The 19,600-nt window shown below is 39.2% G+C and overlaps 1 protein-coding gene across 1 annotated transcript in view; it reads left to right on the top strand.

Moving 5' to 3' along the window:
- Positions 1-19,600, top strand: part of MYO3A (myosin IIIA) — a 241,079-nt gene that overhangs the window by 98,582 nt on the left and 122,897 nt on the right. The window contains exons 9-12 of the mRNA XM_077153504.1: positions 8,452-8,551; positions 10,056-10,172; positions 11,434-11,538; positions 11,675-11,758. Coding sequence (XP_077009619.1) covers positions 8,452-8,551; positions 10,056-10,172; positions 11,434-11,538; positions 11,675-11,758 — 406 coding nt within the window. The remainder of the gene's footprint in view (positions 1-8,451; positions 8,552-10,055; positions 10,173-11,433; positions 11,539-11,674; positions 11,759-19,600) is intronic.

Raw genomic sequence — 19,600 nt, 5'->3', positions numbered from 1 at the left:
AAAACCCATATTCCTAGTTGGCTTTCCAGGCAAACTTTCCAGGCTGGATGTGGCGTGCTCTCCATTTGCCTTCCAGACTGTGGAGGCTGAATGAGGACACCCAAAGAGGCCCACCTTTTATCTCCAGGAGTCTGTGACTATGACCTTTTATGGTAGAGAGTGCATGAGAGAGGATGCAATGTGACAATGGAAGTGGCAGTTGGGGTAATGTGACCTGGGAAGGCCAGCGGCATTCAGAAGAGGCAAGCAAGTGATTCTCCTGGAGCCCCCCGCAGGGTCCAGCCCTGACATGCCTGCATTTCAGCACAGGAAGACCAACTGGACTGGTTGAAATTCTGGCTCATAGAATGCTCAGAGAGTACAGGTGTGCTATTTTAAGCCACTAAATTTGGTAATTTGTTACCGCAGCAGGTGGAAATTACTATGCAGATCCACTCTCCCCTTCTCTGCAGCTCTGGGCCTGGAACTACAGCAGGCTGGTGCCAGCAGGTCAGAGGTGGCAGGGCTGGTCCTCTACCTAAGGAGTCAGCCCTGTCTGCTGCCCCCCACACAGAGCTACGGCTCTCTCTGGATGCCTGGGAACCACTCCTTCCCCTTGCAGCTTCAGGGCTAGGGGTGGCATTGCCCTTGCTTGCAGGGAGACTTCATGGTCCCTGGTTGGTTTCCCTTGTCCCTACCCACAGCAGCCTCTGAAAAGAGCCCACTTTAAAGGACTCTCCAAGTCACCCTTTGGAGGGTGCTGTTTGTCTGGCCATCATTGGCTAACTTCTGATCCTTCAAGGCACATGAAATAAAGACTTTTTCCTCCACCGGATCCTGCAGCCTCCTCAACAATTATTTTATCCATCTATAGACAGTTTCCTAGCTCATTTTCCATAGTAGTTTTCCAACAATTTTATTACTTTTCAAGCCTCTAATACCCATTTCCCTTTATCTTAGCTAGACACTAATGTAAAGTCACTCAGCTTCCAACTATCTCAAAAGGTTCACATGTTTTCCTCGGTCTTCTCCCCACCTCCTCTATTTCTGGGGTAGAAGAGCACCTTTCCCTTCCATGGTTAACCTTCCCACTTGTATTTTGGTCCTCTTAAGTCACCAGAAGCTTCCTCTCCACTGGAGCTCTATTGGCAGCATATCAAGTCTTCCTCCGCCCTAAGTTATCCATTCCTTAGTTTGCAGCTTCCTCTTCAAGCTTCACGCCCCCTTCTACTCTTCACTGTCAACTGTTCGAAAGGGCATCTGCGCTGGCAGACCTGTTCCTTATGTCCACTCACCCCCGAGCTCAGGGTAACTCGGGCTTCAGCTGCTGTTAATATTCTCTTGGGAGTAACTTATGACCTTCTTCTTGTCCAGTTCAATGGCCCTTTCTAAACTTCATCTTATTCAGTTTTTCTGTAGTCTGTCCTTTCGCTGAGCTGTGCTGTCCTTGAAATTTTCTCATCCGTGGCTTTTGTGACATCTGAATTTTTTCCTCTTTCTCACTGTGCTTAACCTTATTCGTCTCCAGCTCAGTAAAAGGCACCATCCTCCCTCAGTGGAGGTGGAGAAAGGGGCAGGTTTGAAGAACTGTAAGAAGATGAAAACAACATAATTGGTAATCGCCTTAGCTCTTTGGGGCTGCCATCACAAAGTCCCACAAGTTGAGTGGCTTAAAAGCAATAGCAGTTCATTGTCTCACAGTTCTGGGGGAGGGAAGTGTGAAATGGGGGCGTTGGCAGGGCCTGCCCACTTCCAAGTCTGTAGGCTCTGGAGGTGGCTTGCTGGCAGTCCTTGGCGCTCTTTGGTTTGTGACAAAACTGACCCAGGCTCTTCGTTCTCAGTCCGTCTTCTTCGTCTGCCCATTGTATCCACATTTCTTCTCCATAGAAGGACGCCAGTCACAGTGGATTAGGACTCACCCTAGTCCAGTTCCGCTTCCTCTTAACTCATCACATTTTCAAGGATCCTGTTTTCAAATGGGGTGACATTCACGAGACTGGGGTTAGGACTTGAACGTATCTTTTGGGAGAACATAATTCAATCCATTAGAGTGATGGTGGCGACATGGGAAGCAAGAGAAATGGGCTTCATGTGTGTACAGCCAAATGGCTGGCGGTGCTGGTCCATGAGAGAAGCACCGGGGGAGCTCATGGCTTTGTGGGGCAAGACGGTGCTGTGCACTCGGACATTTGAACCTCGAATGCAGTTAAGGCGTTGCATTCTTCTCAGTTACCATGCCCTCCCCTACCTGGTGTCCTCAACATCCAGCCTCATGTACTGGATTTGGACATTCTGACCATAGCAGATTATCTCTGTCCCTGGGCACATGGCTTACAATTGCCCACTGAATGTGCTTTCCTTTCGGAGTCAACCATTCACCCACGTCCAGGCCTCTTCCCCAGGCTAGTATTTCCCTGCTCATGCTCACAGGCTAAGAGTCAATGCTGAATCAACTAAGAGACCATCATAAAGAACTAAGTTTCCCGTCCTGGTTATTTCCATAACACTTTGAATATCATTTCAATTTTGGCACTTGCCATATGCCCTATATTTTTTAAATGTTTGTGTTTAAGCCTCCATGACATTGAAACTCATCAAATGCAGGGTCTGGGTCTTCTTTCACGATGATGACCCCCACAAAATTTAGAATGATGCCCTGCACATAGCATGGGCTCAATAAATATTGGTTTAATTGGATTGCCCACTTAGATGCTTGTCTTAAAATTACACTGATATGAGACGGTTCTGAAGAAAATATCCTTCTGAAATATCTATGGCTACCACTTTCAACACATGTGAAATATTTTTAACCACCAAAATTTGTGGTCCTTACAATTCTGCTGTATGGTCCCTGGCATGTGGTTAAATCTAACAAATCAATATATGCATATTTTAAAAATTATTTGATGCTAGAAGCATGAAGGTTGACTGGAATTATAAACAGTCACAATTAATTAAATGTTCACTGATGTATAAAATTATTGGAAACCCTTAGATAGTCTTGTGAAAATCTAGATGTACTTACTCATTTTAAGAAAAACTCAGTATTATGCTAAGAAAAATCATTTAAATGATTTTTAATGTAGCTATTAGCTATGCAAACAAATCTCAGAGCACTCAGTTGGTCTCAATAAGCATTGATATCATATTTGGGTAATGATAATGAAGATTTGACTAGACATCTTCCTTTGGCAAATTATCATTTATTCACTCTTCAAATATTTATTGAGTACCTGCTACATGCCAACTATTTTTCTAGGTACTTGGGACTTATCAGCAACCAAAGAGACACGTAAGTAAATGTAAGATATTTTCACAATTCCTGACTCCACTTTTATTTTTGTTCACAGAATATGCTTTAGAAATAGTTTTACTTCATCATTTCTTACAACTTTAATCACTTTTAAATTGTTTAACGCACAGTGAAAGATTTATAAACTAATTTAATTCATCTGAATTCCCTCTATGTCATTTATATATTTTCAAAGCCCACGTGAACAAAAGTAGTTTCGTCAGTTAGTTGGATAGTATTTGAAGCACTAGGCAGTGTTACATACTTGATTTTAAACTCTTCCTCTTCACAAATGAATCTGTCCAAACATATCAGCCCTAGCTGAAATTGTCTTACTTTGTTGTTATGTTCATTGTAACTCTTCCATCAAAGTGTGTGCTGGATCTAGCAGGGACCTTATCTTTCCCTTGCAGCTTTTCCAGCTCCTGCAAGTGCCTGAAACACATTAGATGCCCCAGAACTTTAAGTATCTGTTGAATTAATGAATGCATTAATGAATGTCATAACACCTGTGTGTTAGAAAGAGAAAGTATAATGAGTCAGGACAGGAATGGAGATTTTTGTTAATCATTTGGTTTGTCTACGCTGAGTTTTGCCACAAGACTGGAGAATCACAAACTCGCTGACCTCACTTTTCATGATTCTTAAAATTAAAATGAAAGGGAATTGGATGATACATATATTTAGCGTTCTTCAATGTCTCAGAGCCTATGACCTTATGTGTTGCTGTGTTAGCTTCCTGGGGCTGCCATAGCAAAGTAACACAAACTGGGTGGTGTGAAACAATAGAAATGTAGCCTCCCACTGTTCTGAAGACTGCTGGGTACCACAATTGTCAGCTGTGTAGCTTTTAAAATATGAGATTAATTTTAAAGCTGAGCAACTTTAAAACTGATGATTGATGCAACTAATCCTGCCACTTGAAAGAGCGTAAATTTGAGTCATTTGCTGGGGCGCGTATACGTGACTGCCTTGAAGTGTCTGTAAGGTTTAAGGCCAAACCAAATGACAGAGATGCTGGCTGTGCTCTCTGAGGCCATCCACTTGCTGAGGTCCCTGTCCGCCCCCCCACGGGTGGCACAGAAATACAGACATGGGAGACCTGCAAACCATCCGTGCCCATGCCCAGGGGCCTCGCATGGCTCAGCTAGCCTGAGGGGCAGCAGCTCCCAACCCTGGTTGGGAGGGCAAGGACAGAAGCCAAGATGACCTGGGCAAGCCTGTACCATGTCACCTCTTTCCTCCAGCATCTAACTAGGCTTTAGCTCGGTCCCTTTACCACCAAGGTGAAAGAAGAGAAAGAAGAGTTGCTTTTTTCCAGTGACTGATGCAATGCATAATTCCCACTGAGAGATTGCCATCAGGATAGGCAGAGGATTTAATGATCAATAAAATGAAATTCTTCAAAAACAAAAAACAGTGAATTTCATGACTACTTCATCAGCAAGTAGCAAGGTATGGAACTGATTGCTTTTTCAGTTGTGGGAGAGAGCTTGGCCACATTCCTCTCCATTCCTTGCTTGAGTTACATTGAGGTCAAGGTCATTGGTTTACGGTTCAAGTTTGTTGATGTTAGAAGAGTGATACTAACTAAACAAGGGAAGGATTGAACCCATGACTACAAAAGTCACAGCCTCAAGAATTAACAACAATAGCTCAATGTACTGAATGTGACATGGAGCTGTGGGCATGAGCAGTTCTGGTGTCACATGGGACCTCTCTCTCCTCTAGCTTCTTCTGCCTCACTGCCGCGAATTTCCTCTTTTTATAAGGTCTCCAGTCACATGCATTCAGACCCACCCTGAATCAGTTTGGCCACACCTTAGCTAATAACATGTTTAAAAGTCCTGTCTACAAGTGGGTTCACACCCACAAGTATTCAGATTAAGACGTGAGCATATCTTTTGTGGAGGTCATGAATCAATCCCAAAAAAAATCTCCTTGGAAATAGAGAAATGAATAAGATGCTGCCTACTAAAGTCAGCACATGTGGAGACCAACCATGTGCAAACCCTGGGCCAGAAATTGTGGGCATACACTTTGATTCAAATATTTATTCATTCAATGACAATTTATTGAGACCCTAAATAATCCACTCGTTTCTAGGATACAACAGTGAACTGAAGACACCTAATCTCGTTCATTTTGGAGCTAAATTCTAGTAAAGGATTCAAATATTTTTAAAATATTAAATGTAAATTTAATGTAAAAATGTATAAAAATATAAAATGTAAAATTATGTATTTCTGTAAGTGTCAAAAAATTTATTTTGGAGGTGACTAATTGAGAATTTAAAATTCAGAGTCAAGCACTATCCCTTTTGTTAGGATCTTTACGGTCTAGTAAAGGAAATAAGACAGTACACAAATGATTGACAATGGTAAAAAGGACAATGGATAAAAACAGAGCTGGGAAAGGGCAATGGGAAGTTCCAGAGAGAAGAAGGTGCTATTTTACATGGGTTGGCCAGGAAAGGATTTTTACCAGTGAACCATGAAAACAGGATTATAGGAAGTACAAAGAGACTTTTTGGATATGGGGGAAAAGAGCATTCCAGTCAGAGCAACAGTAGGTACAAATGCCCTGAGGTCAGAGCATGTTCAAAAAACAAGGAAGCCAGTGTGGTTGGAAAGAAGAAGCCAGGGGTGTAAAGGAAAGAGATCATGTTAGAGAAATAATGGGGGCTGGAGGTGGGACGGGATGGAATCTCCAGACTCACAGATCTCATGGGCCTTGTAAGCCATGGTAAGGGTTCTGGATAGTTCTCTCAGTAAAGATCACTTTGGCTCTGTTGAGAAGAGGGTAAGAAGGCAAAAGTGGAAGCTGAGACACCACCAGAAAGGGTATTATAGTGAGCAGGTGAAATATGGTAGAAGACGGTGGTGGTGAGAAATGTTTGCTTCTCGATATGATTTGTTGATAGAGCTGATGGGACTTGTTGGCAGACTGGATGAGGGGCATGGGAAAAAAGAAAAGGCCTAAGCATGATTTTAAGACTTTTGGCCTGAACAATCAAAGGAATTGCTCACCTTTCACTGAGACCAGAATAGTGGCAGAGGAGCAGCTTCGGAGCCAGGATAATCTGGAGCATGGTTTGGGGTGTGGTAAGCCTGCCTGTTAGATTTCCACCTGAAATGAAGTATAAGCCTAGAACTCAGCAGAGTTGTCCATGCCTGAGTGACATTTATAGCTATAAAACCAGGAAGGAAACATAGGTAGAGAAGAAAGAAGATAGCTCCAAGGACTAAAGCATGGGGAACCCAAAGTGTGATGGTTGAAAAGATGAAGAGGAACCAGAAAAAGATATTCAGATGGAGAGGACAGTGAGGTAGGGGCAAGAATCAAGTGAGAGGTGCATGGGAAACCGAGACAAATGGAGTCAAGGAGTTAATTCCATGGCTCACTGCTGCTGGCCAGTGAAGTAAAATAGGGACATGGAATTGACCTTTGGGTTTAGCAAATTGAAGCTAATTCCATAGAGTGTATAGATGACAGTTGGATTGGAATAGGTTCTCTTCATGGGTGGAGATATGTTGAAGAAATTGAGTATAGACAATTCTTTAACAGTTTTTTGCTATAAAACAAAGAAATTAGTTGATGTAGGAAATTGGAAGTCAGAGGAAGGCAGTTTTTGGGTGGTTGTTTTTTGAGATGGGTGAAATAACAGTGGAGAGGGAAAATGAATAAATAGGAGTGAGAGAGGAGCCAGCAGAAGCCATGTCCTGAGCAAGTGGGAGGGGACGGGTCCACTCTGCAATGGGGGCTGGTCTTAGATGGAGGCAAGGGCAGTTTTCCAATACTGACTTAATTCTCTAGGCAATGAGAAACCACTAAAGTTTTCTGAGGAACTGGTATGATTCTTTTTTTTTTCCAGTGGATGGATTCAAATGCTTAAAAATATGTCCAAAAATATACAAGTCTCAAAATAAAGTGGATGATAATTTCATTTCCAGAAAAGTTTAATACACTGTGCTGATCTCAGCATCTCTCCAGCTATCGTGTTTAATCAAGATCCTTGCACCGTTATATGAAGTTGCTGAAGTGTTTTACTTTGAATATAAACTTTCTAGGGCCTGAAACCAATTTTCTGTGTTCTTTTAATATTCATACATATTCATGATGTGGCTTATCTTGTATTCCTATTAATATTTCCCGAATGATAATTTGAAAAATTACTATTCCTTGGATAAACAAACTGTGGCACATCCTGCAATGGAATATTATTCAACAATAAAAAGAAATGAGCCATCAAGCCACAAGAAAACATGGAGGAAACTTAAACACATCTGCAAAGTGAAGGAAGCCAGTCTGAAAAGGTTACATTCTGCTGGTTCCAACTGTATGATATTCTGGAAAAGACAAAACTATACAGACAGTAAAAAGATCAGTGTTTGCCAGAGGTTAGGTTGGGAAGGGGACAAATAGATGGAACACAGGGCTTTTTAGGGCAGTGAAAGTATTCTATATAATACTCTAATGGTGGATACGTAACATTATATATTTGTAAAAGCCCACAGAACTGTACAACTCAAAGAGTGAACCCTAATGTAAACTGTGGACTTTAGTTAATGACAATAGTCTATCAATATTGGTTCATCAGTTATAATAAATGTTCCACACTAATGCAAGATGTTAATAATCAGGAAAACTTTGGGGGGGCGTGTAATATGGGTACTCTCTGTACTTGCACACAGTTTTCCAGTAAACTTAAAACTATTCCAAAAAATTAAATCTCTTAAAAAAAATGACCATTTCTTGACCACCAATGGTCTAACCCTACCCCAGATAAAATTGGAAATCTAATGAATTCAGTCTTTCAAACTCACCACTTTCTAGCAGATTAACTCACACTTAGGAATTCAGAAGAAACTTAAGACAAATTATATATGTCCAAGTTTAGAGAGTCCTTAATAGCAGTTACAGGTTTGTTTGTTTGTTTGTTTGTTTGTTTTGATCAACTAAGAAGTGAATTTGACATGTCACATTTTTCCAATAGAGAGGAGAACACAAACAGCAGAGATCAAATAAGTTAGGCTGTATTCTGGTGAGTGGTTGTCACTGAATTTAGTGCATCAGCTTTGTAGAGGTTTTCCAGTCCTGTATGCATCTAGAAGTGACTTCTGTCCTTCTTAATAATACATTCTTAAGTCAGAAGCAGTTCTTTTTGTTTTGCTCTGCAGACATGAACGTATTCACACCAAGAAAGGTAACTTCAGCAGGTCTCTGGTTTCCAATATGAAAGATGTAGATGATTTAGCAACCCTAGAAGTTTTGAATGAGGTAAGAAATTCAGTTTTATTAAACTTGGACACCCTAGTTCTTTTGTTGTTTTTGTTGTTGTTGTTTAGTTTACGAAAGTGATGTGGGCAAGGGATTGAGGTAGAAAACACACTTTGACTAGCACCTGTAATTCTCACACTTTCTTTGTCTCTTAGCTTCCTGATTACCACCTGGATCTTCAGTTTTAATACATATCACTCCAATTTCCAGACCCCTCCAACCTAGAGTACATTTTTTTTGTTGGCGGTGATGCTTAAATAACAAAGGTGTGAGTCCCCACTAACTTGAATTGTTAATCACAGACTCTTCTCTCTCTGAATTATTTCTGGGAGTCTCAATGGGATGATTTGCTACCTTCAAAAACCAGCCTGCATCCTGAGCCACCCCAAGGCATCCTCCCTTTTCTTCCTGTCTTGTCCCAGCCCTCAGTGCCCCTCCCAGAGACCCTGAGCTACCTCAGTGAGAGCAAATGTAACCAGGTCTGGGGCACTCCTTGGGATCCAGATTCCTCCGTGGCCCAGAGATGACCTGTTAGGCCATTGAGCTCTGCTTGCAGCTCCTGAGCCCAAGATAATAGTTACCTCAGCAATACTTCAAATGTCTCTCCTGAAGGTGCCATCAAAGCCAATCAATTATCGTCCCAGCCTCCTTTCCTCTCACCCCCCTTTACCTGGGGGTAATCAGATCGTTAACAAAATGAATGGCCCCTTTTTACTAACAGGTAGGGGTCTCTATCCTGCCTGATCAACACCTTTTTATTTTTTGCTACTTCTGTTACAGGCCTGAAAATTTTGCTCAGAACTGCCACGAATCAGTAGTCATTTGGTAAATTTAGGGTTTTATCAACAACTTAAGTACTTCTTCAAAATAATATCCCTTGAGAGCAGCAAACGTCTTGAAATCAGATAGCTTTTGCAATCAGAGATTGCGGACACTTTTCTGAATCCAGTTTTCCATGATGTGAGTTCCAGGCTTGTGGGTTATACAGGTTTAAATAATCATGTTGCTGAACCATAGTAAACGCTGGGTTTGTGTGTTTCTGTTGCCCATGTTTATTTTTTGACTCAAGACCCTTTGCTCCTCTCCTATGTCATGCTCAATAAATGTTGATTTCTGACATTATTAGAATGGATCCCACACACGCTTGTGATTTGTCAACTATGGAAGTTATTTTTCTGATTTTTTTGTGAAGTGAATGCCTAAGCAAAAGGCTAAGACACTCCAGAGTCGTTGAATACCCCTGATTTGGAATAAAATCATGCCCACTGTATATAGTCCCTTCCTTCTTCTAGTGTTTTATAGCTGCTTCCTCTTCTGGATTTATTTATTTCCTTGAAGGAGTTATAGAAAGATGTTTACAGACCCATGTTACACATCACTGGGTCTAGTTCTTTCTCATCTTTGGTCCAGATTCCAGATGCTTTAATTGTTATTGTTTACTTCTTTGATTTGGTTGATCACAAGTGATTTTTAAAAGCGAGAGATCCTTTTTATTTTATTATAGAATACAGTTTCAGAGCAGCTTGAGACGTGTTATGCCAGAGACCAGGTCTACATCTATGTAGGAGACGTATTGATAGCTCTCAACCCTTTCCAGAGACTCGGTCTTTATTCCACAAAGGTATGTGATGGCACCCACATCCTCGGGGCACATTTATTTTATTCAGATATCTAAATTAATTTAGAAGGATGCCAGCGAAAATTCTAGCCAGTACTTTGAGGAAACAGTTATACAATTATGGTTAAAGCATTGCATTATAAGGTTCTTCTAAATTATTTCATTATTCAACAAAGATTTAGAGGAAAGAAAAATAGAAGGTGATATCAGGGAGCAATTTGTCTTCCTATGTGCAGCATGTCAGCTTACATTTGTTTACTCCCACTGGCTCAGTGCTCATATCACATCACTAAACCAATGCCTAAAATATGTGTATGGTTAATGTAGAGTTCATGCATCTGAACCGAGCGTGGGAGAGTCACAGTGTGATTACACCATTTATATAAGTAATGCATACTTAATAGGTGTAAAACTTGTCATTATGAATTTAAAAATTCCTTTTGACATATTGATTGACTTCATTAATTTGAAACAATGTGTTTTTATAAATACAAATATATAATTATCCATTATTCAACTCCTAATGGTTTAAATATAAAATACTATCCTGGAATTAAACCAGGCTTTTTTTAAAATTTTTAATTGGACCCATTTTCTTCTAGCTATTTGTGTACTCTAGAAAATTATAATTTAATACTGTGCCTAGCAATTATTTTTACATGTGAAAAACATATGATTCCGTTAGCCTCTGCCACCCTAAAATACATCAGAAAAGTGGTAAAATTATGAGCCTTGATACAGGTTTCAGAAGATCTGGGCTTAGTGCAAATTCTGCTATTTATTAACTGTGTGATCTTGGACAAACCAAATGAAAGAATGTGTATTAAATGATTGTTGCAAGGGGAAAAGGTGGTGGTTAGATGTCAGAAATTATTTGTCCAAGGAGTAGTCAACAAAATAATACCTGATTGTTTCCTGTATAAAAATCCATTCTATTTAAGGAAATAATGAAATTTTGACATCTTAAGTTGTGGTTTGCAAGTGGTATACAGGATCTTTCAAATGCCATTGCTGGGGTGCTATTCTGTTGCATTATGGCATGTCATATTTCCATCCTAATTTATGTCACTCTTTTATTTTATATAAGTGGGTATGATTTGTACAGGTTTGCATGTAACACATATAGTAATGTTTTAGTGGTGTGAGAATGTATTTTGATTTATGTTTTGCTGTAAAAATTACAGCTTTACATGTAAATAATCTAGGTTTAAATCTAAGAAATCTAAGAAAAAAATCCCTAAAATGCATTGTTTTTAATCTTTAGCATTCCAAACTGTATACTGGAGCCAAGAGAACTGCTAATCCACCTCACATTTTTGCAATGGCTGACTTAGGATACCAGTCTATGGTCACATATAATTCAGATCAGGTAAGGAGAGTCTCACGTCTCTAACTTAGAGTGTAAGTCTCTAAATTTTTCTTAGAAATTTCCCTCATGGCTTCTTACGTGTCAGTTAAATTTTGTGAGGGTGCAGTTATCTCACGGTTCCTCTCTCACTGTGCAGTGCATCGTGATTTCTGGAGAAAGTGGGTCGGGGAAGACTGAGAGTGCTCATCTGTTAGTCCAGCAGCTGACGGTGCTTGGAAAGGTATAATTTAATCTTTTTCTCTGTTCTTTCCCAAATATTTGTTATATTTCAGCCCATAATATAATTGATTAGTTTGATAATCATTAAGTACCCACATTTAATAATGTACAAAAGATATATAGAACATACTTGTCTTTTGAGAGTTTAAAATATAACAGACAATATTATAAGCAATATTTGAGGCTGATCTAACTTTTCTGTCTTATTAGGGAAGGTTTCTAATTGTGATTTTCTCTCTCTTTTCCCCCCAATACATTCACTTGATACTTTCATTACTTTCCTTTTATTTCTTGCAGGTTAAAAAAGAGTGAAAAAAAAAAACCCACCAAAAAATCCTTGTATTTATATATGCTAGCAATTATAAATTAGAAATTGAAATTTCAAAGTGCCATTTATAATAGCATCAAAAAAAAACCCCATAAACTATTTATACCTGAATCTTACAAAATGTGTTCAAGAAGTTGATCTATAAATCAAAAAAGACTTAACTAAATGGACACACACTATGTTCATGGATTTAAAGACAAATGAATAAGATATCCATTCATCACAAACTGATCTACAGATTCCATACACATTTAACAAAAATCCCAGCAGGACTTTTTTTTTAAAGAAATTGACGAGCAGAGTCAAACATTTAAAGGAAAGGCAAAGGAACTAGAATAACAAAAACCACTTTGAAAAAAAACATGGATTCATACTACCTGATTTTCAGACTTACTATAAAAGCTATAGTTGTTCAGGACAATGTGATATTAAAGAATGGGTGACTTTTTAGTAGAACAGAATTGTGAGTCCACACATACATTGCCTATTGATCTTTGACAAAGATACAAGGTCACAAGGCCAATCAATGAAGAAAGGGTAGCCTTTTTCAACAAAAGGCACTGGAATAATTGGATTTCCCTACATAAAAAAAAATAAAGGAAACTGAACCTCAATTTAGACTTCACATACTATGAAAAATTATCCCAGGATGAATCATAGAACTAAAAGTAGGATCCCAAACTACAAAACTTTCAGAAGAAATCACAGGAAAAATTCCTTGTAATTTTGGCCTAGGCAAATAATCCCTAGATACAAGGTAAAAAAAAAATAATTATTATAAAAGAAGAAAATGTTTCTCTTCAAAGAATGAGAGCTTCTGCTCTCTGAATGACATGATCAAAATAATGAAAACATAATATTTTCACACTTGGAGAAATTATTTGCAGATTACATATCTAATAAAGGTCTTGTCTTCAGAATGTATTAAAGAAAATTCTTAAATCTCAATAAGAAGAAAGTAAACAATTAAAATGGGCAAAAGATTTGAATAATGCATCATCAAAGATAATATATAAATGGCACATAAGCACGTGAAAAGATGCTCAAAGTCATTAGAGAAATGCAAATTAAAATCACAATAGGATACCATCACACACTTGTTAAAATGGTTAAAAGATTTTTTAAAAACCAACAATGCTAAGTGCTAGAAAGGATACAGGATAACTGTAGCTCTCTTCCATTGCTTGTATAGCCAAATGGTACAGCTACCTTAGAAAATAGTTTGGAAGGTTCTTATGAAGTTAAACTATATACCATAGAACCCAAAGATCCTACTCCTCGGTATTTATCCAAATGAAATGAACACTCGTGTTCATACAACATCCTTTACACAAAGAGGTTTAGAGGTTTTATTCATAATCTCCAAAAAGCAAGAACAACTGTTTTAGATAATGGGGATAGATAAACTGAGATAGGACCATACAATGGAACATACTCAACAATAAAAAGAAATCAACTACTGACATGCACAATGAATCTCATTGAATGAGATTTGAGTCAATCTCAAATGCATTATGCTAACTCGAAGCCAGATTGAAAAGACCACCTACAGGATGATTCAATTTATATGACAATCCTGTAAATTAAAAGTAAGGATAGGAAACAGATCAGTGACTGCCAGGAACTGGAGATGTATGAGAAAATTTTGGGGGGTGATATAATTGTTCTACGTGTTGATTGTAGTGGGAGTTACATGACTATATACATTTGCCAAAACTCACAGAACTGCACACTAAAAAGGGCAAATTTTAAGTTATGTAAATTATATCTTAATTTTTTAAAAAAGGGAGGAGGGTTGAAGACAGAGACTTGGTTTGATATTTGAGTCCTTGAAAGACATAAGGCAAGATTCACGTGTTTTCATTAGGCTAAAAAATCATTGTGTACAACATACCCCTGTGAAAATAATGATGATGATGATGTTCTTAGTTATAAGTAGAGTCATGTTGACATTTTTGCCAATGGTGATTAAAGGAATCCAGTTACAAGTGCACCAAAGGGGACGCCAGGCCAGACCTGCCTTTATAAAAGGGCAAGGCCGTGTAGAGTCAAAGCAACTGCTTAACCAAGTCTAATTCATTTTCAGAAGAGTCAAAAGAATTCCATGGCTTCATATTAAAAATCAATTCATTGGTATTGATTAATATTCTCTATCAGGTATGTTGATGGGGAATGTAAATAGATTTTGTTCAGTGAATTAACATGACCTCTACTAAGCAGACCAGTGGCCCCTCAGGACTAGAACAGCCATAGAGACCCAGAAGGTGGCACTCCTTAGGGCTCTCGGGCTGATCCCTTCCCCGGTCCCTTGCCAATCAACATCCCACTCCTTACTTCTAGAATAAGTATCATTTTCAAAGGATTTAAGGGCAGTGAAATAAGATGCAAGTGTTTTGAAGGGGAGACAGCATGTTCTCATGGTTTAGAAGAGCTGAACATGTTGTGTTAGTCAGGGTTCTCTAAAGAAACAGACCAACAGGAGAGATCTCTAATATGAAATTTATAAAGGTGTCTACTGCAACCATGGGACATGGTAGAGCAGGCTGTGAGGCTGGCAGGGCTGGTGAAGGGTCTGGATGAACTCCACAGGAGAGGCTTGCCGGCTACAGAAGCAGTGAAAGAATCTCTCTTCTTCCTTAAAAGCCTTCAACTGATTGGATTATCTCATCGGTGGGAGGCACGCCTTAGTTGATCACAGATGTAATCAGCCACAGCTGCAATCAACTGGCTGAAGATTTAATACACCAGCCTTCAGGTTTATCAACCAGCCAGGAAATATCCTTGCAGCAATGGTCAGGCCAATACTTGCCTGACTAGACCACTGGGCATCCTCACTTGGCCAACTGACACCAGAACGTAATCATCCCACAGGTGAATGATTTACTTGAGGACCTTCGGCGAGGGTCTTTGATATTCTCTCTTGACCTGTGGGCCCATTGAGAGGTTCTCATCTATAATGCATCAACTGCCTGTGAATGTTGTCTTGTAGGTGTTAGCAAATTTGATTATCTAATCTCTTTATCTTGCTCCAGACCTAAAACTGATTTGATGTTAACTGGTGTGATTACATGTATACATATGTATACATATGTAATCTCAAAATCCCACCCTTCTCAGACCTTGTTTTTTCTTTTTCTTTTTCTTTTTTTTTTTACTTGTCTGCTTGATTATTTTAAAATGTGGTTTCCAGAATGTCATAAAGATTTACCACATGCAGGAATGGGATGTTTGGTGGGTAACACTAACCTTTGGAATAAGCTGCCCTCCAAACCTCACCGTGCAGAACAGTGGATGGAGATGTTATCTCACCTTTTTCATGAGTGCAATGCCAGCCCACGTCAACATTTTGCAAGAGCTAAGATGTGTGCCAGTTCTCTCTACTGTCTCCTCTAACCCCTACTTCTTCCTTAGAAAATACCCACAGGCCTGATAATGCCTCAAAACTCCACCATGAATCTCCACACCAGCGTGCCCAAGCTCTAATGTAGCTCATGCCCCAGAAACACCTACATCTCCGCCTTACTTGTAAAACCCCTATAGCTCTACCGCAGCTGATCTCAGCTAGAGAATCACACTGGGAATAACCTACTTGAGCTCATTCTACCAAAATGTGAATGACAGATAGCTCCTAAACCTCTAAGGAGACTTGTCTTTCTAAAAGAGGCGTTTGTTAACCCAAACATATTTATATATGTGCAATTTCAATAAAGTGGTAAAGAAAAAAAAGAACAAAAATATAACATTTGCTTGAGGGAAAGAGAATAATGAAGGGGGGTAGGAAAAAATACAGGGCAGCCAAGGAAGCTGCTGACTTGACTGAGGTTCCGCCTTCCAATCCCCACTTCTAAGCCTGTCAGTTTTTATAGTTATTCCTTTCCTCTACTTCAGAATTCACAGATTATCTTTATTCTCTCAGTTACAGACTCAGCATCTTTCATGGAAGCAAGGGAAGCAGTTCGGGTTTGGGGGAGCAGCTGGATGGGGGCCCAGATGGGTAGAGGAGGAGTAACCCAACCAGAGATGTGTAGACAGCTCATAAGCTGTTTGTAAATCAGGTACTGAACAGGATTGCATTTGAATAGAGAAAGTATAGAGTATAGGCAGACCTTATTTTATAGTGCTGCACTTTGTTGTGTTTCACAGACATTGTGTTTTCACAAATTGAAGGTTTGTAGCAACCTTCCATCGAGCAAGTCTGTCAGCACTATTTTTTCAACAGCGTGTGCTCATTTCATGTCTCTGTGTCACATTTTGGTAATCCTAGCGTTATTTCAAACTTTTTCATTATTATATCTATTACAGTGATGTGTGATCTTTGATCTTTTTTTTTGCATGGTCAGGCACCGGGAATCAAACCTAGGTCCCCGGCATGGGAGGCAAGAACTGATCTTTGATTTTTGATGTTACTGTTGTCATTGTTTTGGGGCACCACAAACCACACCCATATAAGACACTAAATTTAATCTATAAATGTGTATGTTCTGAATGGCTTCACCCTCCAGCCATTACCCCATCTCTCTCTATTTCCTTGGGCCTCTTTCTTCCCTGAGACTGGACAAAATTGAAATTAGGCCAGTTAGTAACCCTGCAATAGCCTCTCAGTGTTCAAGTGAAAGGAGAGTGACATGACTCTCACTAATAAAAAACTGGAAATGATTTAGCGTAGTGAGGAAGGCATGCTGAAAGCCAAGTAGGCCAAAAACTGGACTTCTTCTGCAAAACAGTTAGCCATGCTGGGAATATGGAAAAGTTCTTGAAAGAAATTGAAAGTGCTACTCCAGTAAACACACAAATGATAAGAAAGTGAATCAGCCTTATTGGTGATATGGAGAAAGTTTTAGTTGTCTAAACAGAAAGTCAAACCAGCTACAACATTCCCTTAAGCAAAAGCCTAATCCAGAGCAAGGCCTTAACTCTCGTGAGTTCTAGGAAAGCTGAGAGAGGTGAGGAAGCTGCAAAAGAAAAGTTCATGAGGTTTAAGAGAAGAAGCCATATCCAAACATAAAAGTGCAAGGTGAAACAGCAAGTGCTGATGTACAAGCTGCAACAGGTTATCCAGAAGATCTATATAAGATAATTGATAAAGGTGACTACACTAAACCACAGATTTTCAGTGTAGATGAAGCAGCCTTCTATTACAAGAAGATGCTATCTCTAAGACTTCCATAGCTAGAAAGGAGAAGTCAACACATGGCTTCAAATCTTCAGAGGACAGGTGGACTCTCTTCTTAGGAGCTAATGCAGCTGGTGACTTTAAATTGAAGGTGGATGCTCATTTATCATTCTGAAAATCCTAGAACCATTAAGAATGATGTTAAATCTATTCTGCCTGTGCTCAGAAATGGAACACAAAGCCTGGATGGCAGGTTTACTGAATGTTTTAAGCCCACTGTTGAGACCTACTGCTCAGAAAAAAAGATTCCTTTCAAAATATTACTGCTCATTGATATGCATCTGGTCACCCAACAGCTCTGTTGAAGGTGTAGGAGATGTACAGTGAGGTTGATGTTGTTTTCATGCCTGGCCAACAACATCCATTGTGCAGCCCATGGATCAAGGAGTCATTTTGACTTTCAAGTCTTATTATTTAAGAAGTGCATTCCATAAGGCTATAACTGCCGTAGAGATTAATTCCTCTGCTGAATCTGGGCAAAGTCAACTGAAAATCCTCTGGAAAGGATTCACCATTCTAGATGCCATTATAAACATTTGTGATTCATGGGACAAGGTCAAAATATCGACATTGGCAAGAGTTTGGAAGAACGTGATTCCAGCCCTTACGATGACTTGACTCCAGCCCTCAGGTTTGACTTGGAGGGATTCGTAGACTTCATGGAGGAAGTAAGTACAGGTGTGGTAGAAACAGCAAGAGAACTAGAATTAGAAGTAGAGCCTAGGGATGTGGCTGAACAGCTGCAATCTCATGGTAAAATTTTAATGGAGGAGGTGCCACTTCTTATGGATGAGCAAAGAATAATGGAGGAGGTGCCACTTCTTATGGATGAGCAAAGAAAGTAGTTCATTGAGATGGAATCTACTCCTGGTGAAGATGCTGTGAACATTGAAAGGACAACAAAAGATTTACAATACTATGTAAACAGTTGATAAAGCAGTGGCAGGGCTTGAGAGGATTGACTTTTTTTTTTTTTAAAGAAATTCTACTGTGAGTAAAATGCCATCAGTGTAACATGCTACAGAGTAGCTTTTTTATTTTTATTTAATTTTATTTTATTTCTGCATGGGCAGGCACCGGGAAGTGATCCTGGGTCTCCGGCATGGCAGGCAAGAACTCTGCTATGGAGCCACTATTGCCCGCCCACTACAGAGTAATTTTTCATGAAAGAAAGAGTCCATCGATGCAGCGAACTCATTCTTGTCTTACTTTAAGAAATTGCCACACAAAGGTCGGCCTGCATATAATTTATGTCCAAGAGTCATGCCCAGAGAGCCTCTTTTGTTGCTCAGATGTGGCCTCTCTTTAAGCTAACTCCACAAATAAACTTACTACCTTCCTCTCATATATGGGACATGACTCCACGGGTGAGCCTGGCCCTTGCTTCATGGGATTAAGAATACCTTCTTGACCAAAAGGGGGGAAAGAAATGGAACAAAGTAAAGTTTCAATGGCTAAAAGATTTCAAACAGAATCAAGAGGTCATTCTGGAGGTTACCTTATGCAATCTTTAGTCAGATGTTATAGACTACCACTCTATGCCAAGAATATGAATAGTGTTCTTGAAAACCCTAGGGAGTGCCCTGGGCTCTATCTAAGAATCTATAAAAGCTTTTCTTAGGGAGTTTATTTTTTCAGAGATTTGGAGACTCCGTATTGATCCTATGCCAGGCTCTCTAAGAACATCAACTAATTTCATTTCTCTACCTCATAAGGTCAACACCTCTTTCCTGGATGAAGAAGTAAAAATGGTCATTGCCCAGATATCCTGAAGATTGAGAGAGGGATCAAATGAGAGGGTGGAGGTGTATCTGAGAAATTAAGATTTAATAAATGACTATGATACTAACTCATTATATATTTTTGTTTTGTTATATATATATATATATATATATATATATATATATATATATATATATATATATATATATATATATATATATATATATATATATCTCTGACAATACTACACTGTCTTATTTAACCTACCTCTATTGAACATCTTAAAATTGAATAGAATGAAATGCTAGTGGTCAGTAAGAGGGAGGGGTAAGAGATATGGGACATTTGGAGTTTTCTCTTTTTATTTCTTTTTTTAAAGTAATGCAAATGTTCTAAAAATTATCATGGTGATGAATGCACAGTTATGTGATGATACTGTGAACCACTGGTTGTATACTTTGGATAGATTGTATGATATGTGAATATTTCTCAATAAAATTACATTTATATTTTTAAAAAGAGGGAAAAAAAATGAAATTGCCACAGCCACCCCAACCTTCAGGAACCACCTCTCTGATCAGTCAGCAGCCATCAATATCAAGGCAAGACCTTCCACCAGT

Source organism: Tamandua tetradactyla, chromosome 1 (genome assembly GCF_023851605.1).
Source record: "Tamandua tetradactyla isolate mTamTet1 chromosome 1, mTamTet1.pri, whole genome shotgun sequence".
Lineage (NCBI taxonomy): Eukaryota > Metazoa > Chordata > Mammalia > Pilosa > Myrmecophagidae > Tamandua > Tamandua tetradactyla.
This window is presented reverse-complemented; position numbering and strand designations above follow the sequence as displayed.